The 11,752-nt window shown below is 37.9% G+C and overlaps 1 protein-coding gene across 1 annotated transcript in view; it reads left to right on the forward strand.

Annotated features, from left to right (window-relative positions):
* Positions 1-9,686, forward strand: part of chrm5a (cholinergic receptor, muscarinic 5a) — a 14,836-nt gene extending 5,150 nt beyond the window's left edge. Inside the window, exon 2 of the mRNA XM_057344250.1 lies at positions 8,097-9,686. Within this exon, the coding sequence (XP_057200233.1) occupies positions 8,157-9,686 (1,530 nt within the window). The 5' untranslated portion in view covers positions 8,097-8,156. The remainder of the gene's footprint in view (positions 1-8,096) is intronic.
* Positions 9,687-11,752: the final 2,066 nt, after the last annotated feature.

Consider the following 11,752-nt stretch of genomic DNA (forward strand, 5'->3'; position numbering starts at 1 on the left):
AGCACAGCACAGCACAGTATAGTATAGTATGCACTGTATTGTATAGCACTGTACAGTATAGTATAGAATATAATTGTATCTGTATAGTATAGTATATAGTACAGTATGATACAGTATAGTATAAAATGGAATTGTTTCATACAGTATAGGATGGTATAGCATAGCACATTATAGCATGGTACAGTACAGTACATTATATGATAAAGGATTGTATGGCTTGTATGCTGTGTAGTATGGTATAGTATTGTATAGCACAGTATAGTAAATTATAGTATGTATTGTCTAGTGTAGTATGATATAGTATAGTATTGCATGGTTCTGTAAAGTCTCTAGTAAACTCTTTAGTTGGTCAGTGGTGTCTGGTTATAATGTTGGAGTTAAATGGTTAAAAACTGAACTTTGGCAGTGGATGAAAGTAAGAGGTCACAGTTGTAAAATCTCAGTTTCCATTCATCACAGAATGTCAAGCTGTGGGCGTTGCATTGTGGGATACGGTGTTCTACACCGCATGCTCTTGTTAACAGCACCTGATGATAAATGTAGCTCATCCAGGTAATCTGAACAGACTGAACATGTGTATATATCAAGTCAAGTCAAGTGAGCTTTTATTGTCGTGCCGCTACATGAGAGAACATACAGTCAAAAGAAATGTCGTGTCTCTCAGGACCACGGTGTTACATATAGGGACATAAGGACATACACAGAAAAAAACACCTAACATCAGTTTCTATCAGTACTGAAGGAGGAGGAACCACAAATACCACAGATTTACACCACTGCAGACAACAGCATCATCTGATGACTCTTCTGAAACACATTGTGGTCATGTATCAGATATCACATACATTGCTGATGTTGAGTTTTGAGCAGCTATGAAAATCTGTATGAATGACTGTTTGAACCTGGTTTGTAGCTGTCGACCGTGACACAGATTAGAGTCGGTCAACCGTGATTTGAAGCAGTCCATGCAGTGAGCTTAAATAAAGAAACACTGTCACGCTTTTAGACCCGAGACACTTTAAACAGAGGAGACGGTTCAAGTCAAATCCCGTGTGTTCTATAATGACTACACAGGATTAGATTGTAAATTGTGAAAAATAACGGCTAAATGCGAAATCCTAATGTAAGATCGAAGCCTGTTATAAATAACTAAACTATTAAACACTGAATTATTCAACTCCCTTAGACGCATGTATAGAAAGAATATGACTTAAATGCATAAACACAAATGTGCGTCTTTCTGTTGATCTGAATGAACCATGAGCCATGTCTACAATATTTTCTGCTCACAATGATACCTGAACTTCATCTCAGGATAGATAAAGTCCTTTTCATGTACTGAACTGTATGTAAGAAGGCAGTTTTAAGATGTCCATATGGAGCAGAAGTTAATAGAAAAGTGAAACACAAAAACAATCAAAACAATGTCTCCTGAAACACATCAGAAAATAATCTTCTAGTCTACATAAGAATATTTTTGTCATTTATATCACAGTATCGTATCTGTATAATGTTTGAACAAATCTACAAAAATGGTCTCTTCAATGGTTTGTGTCTTCACCGTATACATTTCAAGCACAAATTAAAACAGAATAAATCAGTGTGATTAAATCAAATAGAGGAGGGTGTTAGAGCGAGACCGATGTGATCATGTGACTAAAACACAAGAACAGCAGTGATGTTGGACGTGGGTCAACACACACACACACACACACACACACACACACACACACACACACACACACACACACACACACACAGGCATCTAACAGCAGTGTCTCAGAGGTCAACGGCATAATATTTCTATTTCACTACTATAAAAACTCTCATTCAAGAGAAGCGGTTGTGTTTGAGTTTCATCAGGAGTTTCAGAAGTTTTTTGTTGTTTAAAGGTTTAGAAAGAGCATCTTCACCGCTTTCTCTGGCAGCACTTGATGTTCAGAACAACTTTTCACATTTTATTTTAGGCTCTTCGGCTGTAAATGAAGTTTTGGAAGTTACAATATGTTTTTAGCAACTTAACAATCACCCATAACATCATAGCTTCACATTTCTCCAATTTCAAGCGTATTTGTCATATGCACAAGATGTGTGAAGCATGAATCCTTAAATATATAAAGAGTAAAGTAAACGTTTGATTTAGGATAACACATGCATTTTAGTTCACACTATTTATGTATGTGATACTACATACAGTATCTTTATATCATATACTGTATATAATACAGTATTTTATGTCATAATATTGAAGTTTAATATTTTAAAATGTTATTTAATATTAAAGGGGTCATATGACACGGCTAAAAGGAATATTATCGTTTGTTTTAGATGTATTTCATTCATAGACGTATATTTCATAGACATTTCATTCATTCACAGGGAAACGAAAGTAAGACCATGTGACTCCAATCTTAAAATCATTACATTGGCTACCTATCCATTTTAGGATTGAATTTAAAATTTTACTTTGTTTTTAAAGCACTACATAATCTGGCACCGAGTTATTTGTCCGAGCTTCTCCATCCCTACACTCCAACACGATCCCTGAGGTCTGGGGCTCAGGGTCTTCTATCCACCCCGCGAGCACGGCTTAAGCATAGGGGGAATCGAGCATTTGCCAATGCCCCCGGCTCTGTAAGGCCTCCCTGCGTATATCAGATCAGCTCAGTCTGTCCAAGCTTTTAAATCTTCTTTAAAGGCGTACTATTTCGACTTGGCATTTGGTTAAGTATGAACTTTTGCTCTTGTATGCATTGTCTGTTTTGTTTTATTGTTAGGAGATGTTGCTTTTGTACTGTATGTCACTGCTCGGGTTTTATATATTTATTTTTTATATTATTGTCCATACTGTTCAGCACTTTGATCAGCCTGGTTGCTGTTTTTAAATGTGCTTTAGAAATAAAAGTCAACTTGAAACTTGAAGTCAGTATCAGTCTCATATGTCTCTCCCAAAAATTGCTTAGGAGAAATAATAACAGAAAACAAATGTGAGTTTAATTGTTGAAACACATGAAGAATATGGAGGTGTAAAATGAATGTAGATTGTAGAGGTGAAATAATCTGGATTTGGATAAATTTAATGAGAAATGTTAGAGTTCATATTGAGATCTTCAATAACATTGACTTTTGATTGCAGACTTGACAAATCTGAGCTCAGTTTGTGAAGAAAGCATGAAAGTGTAGTTTGACAGATGAAGAGTCTTGTCTTTCTTTAGTCTGAGGATGAGGAGAGTCTGTGAGTGACGTCAGACTGTCAGTCAATAAACTGTCATCATTTATTCAGTTACTTCCTCAGAAATCTGCCCACGCCACCAACTGCCAGCACGAGAGCAATCTTTAACATTCCAAACCTAATGAAACCAAATACTATCCCTGTGAAGACACTCTGAATTAAACCCCACTCAATCATTTCTGATTCTATTGATAAATGTCGAGGTTTAAAGATGTGAAGTAAATACAATGGCCATAAAAAGGGATTTGAACACTTAAAGTCCCCGTGAACCAGAGTTGCGATAGTTTTTACTTCCGTATTTTGACGCATGTCCGAGTGAAATGGAATTTCGAGTGAGAAAAATAGTGGGCGTGACTTTCATCTTTCTCTGCGATTTGATTGGATGTATAAAAACAGGTGTTGTATTTTGAAATAGAACTGGCAGCAGACTGACAGTTGAAGGGGAGGAGTTAACGGATGCTCCGCCCAAACCATTTAACATGCGTCATCTAAAGCCTGTGGCATACTTCCTTTTTTTATGTGTAAGCGAGCATACGTGTTCAGCCGAACACTAGGGCTGCACGATTAATCGCAATTCCCATTCAAATCGTGAGTAAATTGATGTGGCTATCGTGATCTTCAACACCTTGCAAAGTATACTTCTTTCGACTCATAAGCGTACACACCGGTTTTGATGCATGCGCATTACGACATATTGCAATACCTCTCCGGGCCTACAGGGGTCAGGTTTTTTTCTACTACCTTGAATTGTTGCTCCCAGGACACGGTTGCCACCTGGTGGTTAAACTAATTATTGCAAGAAATGGAATGCGCATGCACAACCTGTGAGGTAACAAAATTCAGGCGGTGCAGGTACAGTACGCGCATACTATTCTGATGACGAAATTTTTGAAATGTTTTCTGTCCCTCGCACAGGCGTAAAAAGGGAACTATACTTCAATCTTTAGATGGATAGACATTACAGGACGGAAGTGCTTTTTTAGATTTTAACTAAAGGGTGTCCAACCCTGCACCTGGAGAGCTACTGTCCTGCAGACTTTGGGCATTTTCCAAACGGAAGTGATCATCCCTATGCCGCTCCCTTCGACTGAGCCCTTGAAGTGAACTCTTTGAAGGGTGTAGGGCATTACTGTCTCTCGTGTTTGCATTTGGAACTCCCTTCACAAAGGGAATGACTGGCCAAATGTTACCTTGACAACGCTGCATGTGTACAACGATTCTTTTAATATTTCTTGTTGAATATTGTCTAATTATGTCTTATTTCACCTTGATTTTTCACTCCACATGATATTAAAAAAAAAAATTTTTTACATTTGTAGATACGTCAAAGTCTTGCACCATGTTTGCTTCCAAATGCGTGGCAAGAACTCGCAATCTACGATCACATGATCACAAACAGAACTCAGTTCCTTGAAGTGGCATGTGCCCTTCGCTAACGCACTTCTGAAAGGGCCCTTCAAGGGCGCATAAATGGCATTTGGAAAGTGACCCTTCAGGACGGTAGCTCTCCAGGAGCGGTGTTGGACACCCCTGATCGACAGATTAGATAATTCACTGCAACTCTTCACTTTTTTCAGTGAATCTTCATGTCATGAAAATGTCAACGACATAATGAGAGAATCAATTATACAGTAGAAGTGAAAGTGTCTAGAAGTGTTGAGTGTTTATCTCTAAAGTGTTGAAAGCGTCTAATCTCATATCACCAGGGGCCGGTTGTTCAAAAGCAATCTGATTGGGTTTCGGCTATCAGATTGGATCATATCTTAAAAACGGGTTGTTCAAAAGCAAAAAATGGATCGTGAATTTGGATTAGATCACAAAATCCAATCTATGTATTGGTCTGGATCAAATTGTCCTTTTGTGGTGTTCAAAACGTCTAGTAAGATTGGGATATGTTTGAGCCAAAAAAGCAGGATTAGACTGATCCCACCAGAAGGGTGGATTTCAGGAACAAAACTACTACAAAACTAGTCAAAAATACAACGTTTGTATCATGCAATATTCACACAGACATGCTTTTATTTTTGGCGCCATAAATTAAATGGGGAGTGTTTTTCAATCACCATTTGTAAACTACATTGGCACAAATACCAGTGATCAACCGGTCAAAAGAAGTTCTTTGCTGGTGAACGCAGTCTCTCAGGTGAACACAACGCAACACTTTTTTGAGTGAAAAAGGCATTGAAATATTTTTGTTTTCCATCTCGTACGTATGTCCTTTAAGGGCCTCCGTAGAGCACTAGTATTCCAGATTTAGTCATCTGAAAAAGTGTGTATTTGGATCAGGGTTATCCAATCCAGTTTTGCTTTGAAAAACCAGTACAAAAGTAAAATGGATTGCCTGATCCCACACAACAAAAAAGGGGATTTCCAAACCCTGATCATTCAGGGAATAGTTTGAATTTGATCGATTCCAATTCCGATTCTGATTATCGATTTAGAGTCCAATCGATTCCCAGTTTGGATTCCACAGTTGAAGTAAAACATTTAGATATCTGCTTATTGACTTGTTTGCAAAAGATATATTTTTTATGAGCACCGTTTTGTGTATATATACACATAGAACCATGTTCTTTCTGATTTATTTCTGATTTACAGTAATAAAGAAGTCAGGAAATTAAAAAATATTTATACTGTAAGTATTTTAAAACTAAGGGGTAACTATTTTTTGTCTTTCGGATGCATTTTTATTTGATTGATTTTAGGATTGTTGGTCACAAATAATTTATTTTAATTTATTGTTGAGTAAGTTTAATGTGTAAAATGTGCAAATGCAATGTTGATCTCTTGAGACTATAATCAAGTATTTCAAGAGTGGTTTGATTTGGATGTTTATATGGCATGCAGTTCCCTCATAAATATTTTTTACATTTTCCTTACTCTTACCCCTTTATTCCCCAAACTATGCATATTGTTCCCCTTTACCTACATATATGTACTGTAGATGTACATTATTGTTACAATTAGTTACGTTGTAAATCCTGTAGAATTATGCGGTTCTTTGCAGGCGTAATCTAAAGCGTTACCAATTTGTATTACCATAGCTGAACTACATCACAGTTAAACTGTAGTAAGTATAAAACAACTATGGTTAATTTGCAGTTCATGTGCTTTTTAATGCAAATACTATAGTTAAACTATGCTTACTATAGTAAAAACATTGTTAATTTTCATAAGGGCTTTTATTAAGATTTCAGCAGATCACGCGTGTACTTGTCTGAAAATACGCACACAGGAATTGATGAGGAATTCAAATTTTCATCTCAAGTATCCGATTCCTACCCTTTGATTCCGATTCCAAATTGGAATTGATTTTTCTCGATTCCCAACCCTGTTAAACAAGTCGTTTCAATATGTAACATTTACAAAATATAATACACTAGAGAAAAAACAAATGAGAGGTTTTCACACACAAGCGTTAATTGTATAGTTAAAAAGCTTCACAGTTTAGTTTCACAATACCAAACACTGTAACTCTGTCAGAAATCATTAAAAATGTGTTTTTATCTGACCACTTGGGACGAAATAACCCCCCCCAAAAAAATAAAGAAAAAATGTATATTAAAAACAAGCTTGATGTCGTCAAGATAAGATCTTTGTCATTGCATTAAAATAAGATTAAAATATTTTTTCTTGAAGGAGGAAATTAGAATCAGTTTGTTACAGCATTTACAATAAATAAAATATATATTAACGGCATATATGTAACAGAAATCAACAAAATCCTGTATACTGTTTACTTGTTTGTGAGTAGATGTTAAAGGTTTACTTTGTACTTCTCAGTTACAAGTACAAATGTACACAAAAAGTACACAGTCTTGTCTTACATGTTGTTGTTTGTGTCGAGTACAGTATGTGCTCCGAGAATGACACTGCAAACATGTGACACACACACACACACACACACACACTTCAGGTGTGTGTTAGAGTTGTCTTTACAGCATCTCTCGACCGTTTCCCTCAGGCTGAGATGATATTGGCTTTGTCATTCAAAAGAAATCACTGCTCGGTTTCCCTAGAAACAAAAAGCCGGAGTGAAAACACAGATGTCACTGTCCTGACCATCATGCCGCTTCACGTGTGTGACGTCTGGGAGACAAACTTGAGCGTGTGATACTTGAACACGATCCCTAAAACACAGATGCCGTATTATTTTCCAGATATTACTGTATTTTATAATCAAGGTTTGTAACAGTCAATAGTGTAAATAACGTTAGAAGAGATTTACTGAGGTTTACACCCATTTACAAATGATGCGAGGAGACTGAAAAGCATCGTTGGTTACACTACAAATTTATCACGGAAATTATTCATAGAAATAAGGCGTTATTGGATGTAAAATGTATATTATTCCTATATTCTCATAAAATATGAATTCACAGTATATAAATGTACATGTATTTCTTCTCATATTATTTGTTTCAGTATGTAATTTCTTTAGATGAGACAATATTGTTCTAAATTCTCAATTTTATATATAAATATTATTTTTATTCTATTGTGTAATTGTATTGCATACTGAAGGGTGGAGAAGATGCAATGCATTTCACTCTTAAGTAAACTTCTGCCCTCTAGAGGCTATTTAATGATAAAACTTTAATGAACATTTTCATTTAGATTTTCTTTAACTAAAATTAAAAATGGAAAAGACAGAACATTTATATTTGAGATGTATTCATTAATAAAAGGTATAAATGCAGTATATAGATTTGGGTATTTCAGGTAAAAACCTTCTTTTAAGCATGCTTGTATTTTCAAGTATGTTTTTAGTATTTAATTCCAAAATGAAACATAAAATGAAATTGTCGGTTTGTTGTGTTGTTCTGAGCACTTCTGATCAAGACTGTCATTTTGTTTCCTTCAGGCGAAGCCGGATTCAAGCTGTCCGTCAAACTCTTATATTGACCCACTGCCATCATAAATCATGGATGTGGGAAACGTCACCATCCCTGGGAACGTGTCGGACGTCCACCTGGTCACACACAGTCTGTGGGAGGTGGTCACCATAGCGATCGTCTCCGCCGTCGTCAGCTTCATCACGATTGTTGGGAACGTTCTGGTGATGTTGTCTTTTAAGGTGAACAGCCAGCTGAAGACAGTCAACAACTACTATCTGTTGAGCCTGGCCTTCGCCGACCTCATCATCGGCATTTTCTCCATGAACTTGTACACCTCCTACATTCTGATGGGTTACTGGTCTCTGGGCAGTTTAGCGTGTGATTTGTGGTTGGCGCTGGATTACGTGGCCAGCAACGCCTCCGTGATGAACCTACTGGTGATCAGTTTAGATCGATACTTCTCCATCACCAGACCTTTGACGTACCGAGCCAAACGGACGCCGAGGCGAGCTGGCGTCATGATCGGCCTCGCATGGCTGGTGTCGTTCGTTCTTTGGGCTCCTCCGATCCTGTGCTGGCAGTATTTGGTAGGTAAGAGAACGGTACCTGAGAGACAGTGTCAGATCCAGTTCTTCTCTGAACCAGTCATCACTTTCGGAACGGCCATAGCGGCTTTTTACATTCCCGTGTCCGTCATGACTATCTTATACTGCCGGATATACAAAGAAACCGAGAGGCGCACGAAAGACCTGGCCGAGCTGCAGGGAGTCAACTCCTCGACGAACTCCGGCAGCACTGCTCAGCCTCGAAGAACCATTGGATCCTGTTTCAAGTGCAAACATCTGAAGGACGCTTCACGGCGGAATCAGACGTCTTGGTCCTCCTCGCATCGCCCCGATGCGCCCGAGTGGCCGAAAACCCACCAAGTCGCCAACTTCAACAGCTACGGCTCTTCTGAAGACGACGAGCGCTCGGTGTCTCCCGCCGTCGTCCAGACGCCCTACAGACATCAGCAGAGCAAAGTGGCGGCGTCCAATGGCAACTGCGAGGAAGATGCCGTCTTCCCATCCTCCCTCAAAGGAAGTCCTCAGAGGAACAAGAAATGCGTTTCTTACAAGTTTAAGCCGGTTTCAAAAGACGAAGGGTTGCAGCAGAATGCCGACAGTGAAAGGAAGGCCGGGACCTCTTCGTTCTCATCCGCCGAGTCCGTGAACGCACCTTCCTCTTCATCTTCATCCAAACCCGCAGACAGCACGTTGAAAAGCCAGATGACCAAGAGGAAGAGGATGGTGCTGATCAAAGAGAGGAAGGCCGCTCAGACTCTCAGCGCCATTTTGCTGGCGTTCATACTGACGTGGACGCCCTACAACATCATGGTGCTCATCTCCACCTTCTGCTCGGACTGCATCCCGCTGGCGCTCTGGCATCTGGGCTACTGGCTGTGTTACGTCAACAGCACGGTGAACCCCATGTGCTACGCGCTGTGCAACAAAACCTTTCAGAAGACGTTCCGCATGCTTCTGATGTGCCAGTGGAGGAAGAAGAGGGTCGAGGAGAAACTCTACTGGTGTGGACAAAACCCTGCGGCCGGCAACAAGTTAACCGGAGGGACATGAGCGTCCACACAAGAACGGGAAAGCTTAGATAGAAAGTTTGTTTATTAGTTATTCACCCTCATGTCAAACCTGTGCGAGTTTATTTCTCCTGCAGAACACACGAGAAGATATTTTGAAGAATGTCCATAACCAAACAACACTGGACCCCATTGACTTCAATCGTACAAAACACAAAACCGCATAGGCATTAAAAAAAATCTTCTTTTGTGTTCCACTGAAGAAAGAGTCGCATACGGATTTACGCGAGAGTGAAGAAATGATGACGGAGTTGTGAGAAACTTTCTTTTGGTTGAGTTTAATGTCTACAGAAAAAACGTGTTGCGCGGTTGTTCTGGTGGAACGTCACGTGATCAACAAGGTGCGTGGAACGAAGAAAGCACACTTGATGAATAATACCAGCAACACTCCTGATAACAAGGGTCAGAATAAATGTGGAATAAATTAAATTAGAATTGCAGAATATGCAGAAAATGCAGAATAAATTATATTTTTATTCTGCCAACGCGTTTCAGCACACAGGCCTTCATCAGGGCTAAAAGGTTACAAGTGTGAACGAATTCCTTTAAATACAAACAAGCCAAATTCAAACTCGCAAGCAGCCAATCAGACAGTTCAAACTTACAAAACGACCAATAAGAAAGTGGATGATGTCATATATCAATTACAAACTAATCAAACAATCAATCATACATTAAACAATATTGCACATATAATTAGCACTGTTATAAAAAGAAGAAGAGGGAAAAAATTTATATATCTACGCAATTTAATTGTTAGTAAATGAATTGTGAATGCAACAAGTCAAACAATCATTTCAAACAAAGGTTTTTATAATAATTTTCTTGAAATTAAGTTTGATTTTTTGTTTGTATATTCATGATCGTTTGTGTGATTGGTATATATGACATCATCCGTTTTCTTATTGGTCGTTTGTAAGTTTGAACTTTCTGATTGGCTGCTTGCAAGTTTGAAGTTCTATTTCATTCACACTTGTAACCTTTTAGTCCTGATGAAGGCCCGCGTTGGCAAAATAAAGCGATAATCTTTTTCAACTTTTGTTCCACGTTTATTCTGACCCCTCGTTATCACGAGTGTTGCAGAACAAACATGAAATCATTTTTCGGGATGTGTTTATTTGTGTTTAAAGGGCTATTTGTTGTGTTTGCAGTAAAGTATCACTTCGAATGCCTTCATGTGCCATTACTGATCTTTTAAACTTCAAACGGAAACTTCACAGAACACAATAGAAAAATGTCTTTATTTTCTCAATGACAATTGTTACAATAATCAAAAAGTTTTAAGTGTCACGTCGATGTTTAAAGGCTCAGGAGCGTCTTATATTGTCATGTTCATGTGCTGCTGGTGTGTGTCTCATACACTTTTAAATATAAAGGTTCCTAAAATGTTCTCTTTGTTGGGCTGAATGGTTCCATAAAGTATCTTGAACATCCACGAAGCTTTCTCTATAGTGGAAAAAGGTCTTTATAGAAAATAAAAATCTAAGAAAGCTTTCTTTTAAGAACCTTGGATTGGAAGGCTCTTTGGGGAACAAACAATTGATCTTCTCTGGCACATTAAGCATCTTTATGTTCAAGATGTCTACCATATGTGAACCTCTGCATCTCAGAACACAAACCATTTCTAACTAAAATGTGACTTTTTGTCTCTAGGTGCTTGAAAAAACAATGTTTGTTGTAAATATACAGTATACAGTAGTAAACGTTGATCAAACATAATACAACTTGCTAGTTCACTATAACTTGTGACTGCGTGTGTGAACTTTCTTTTATAAACTGTAAACGTTAAATCAGCCAATTAATAATAATATAACAAATACACTACAATTATAATAATTCATATAATTAATTCTAACATTCAAATGTCCGTTGAATAAAATATTTCATCTGAATAATTGATCATAACAATGTGTTTAATTCATCCCTGTGTTAACATTACGCAAACGCTTTGAAATTAAAGGGACAGTTCACCAAAAATGTATGTTCTTTCAACATTTATTCACCCTCATGTCATGTCAAACCTGTATGAGTTTCTTTCTTCTTCAGAAC

Source organism: Triplophysa rosa, linkage group LG10 (genome assembly GCF_024868665.1).
Source record: "Triplophysa rosa linkage group LG10, Trosa_1v2, whole genome shotgun sequence".
Classification (NCBI taxonomy): Eukaryota; Metazoa; Chordata; class Actinopteri; order Cypriniformes; family Nemacheilidae; genus Triplophysa; species Triplophysa rosa.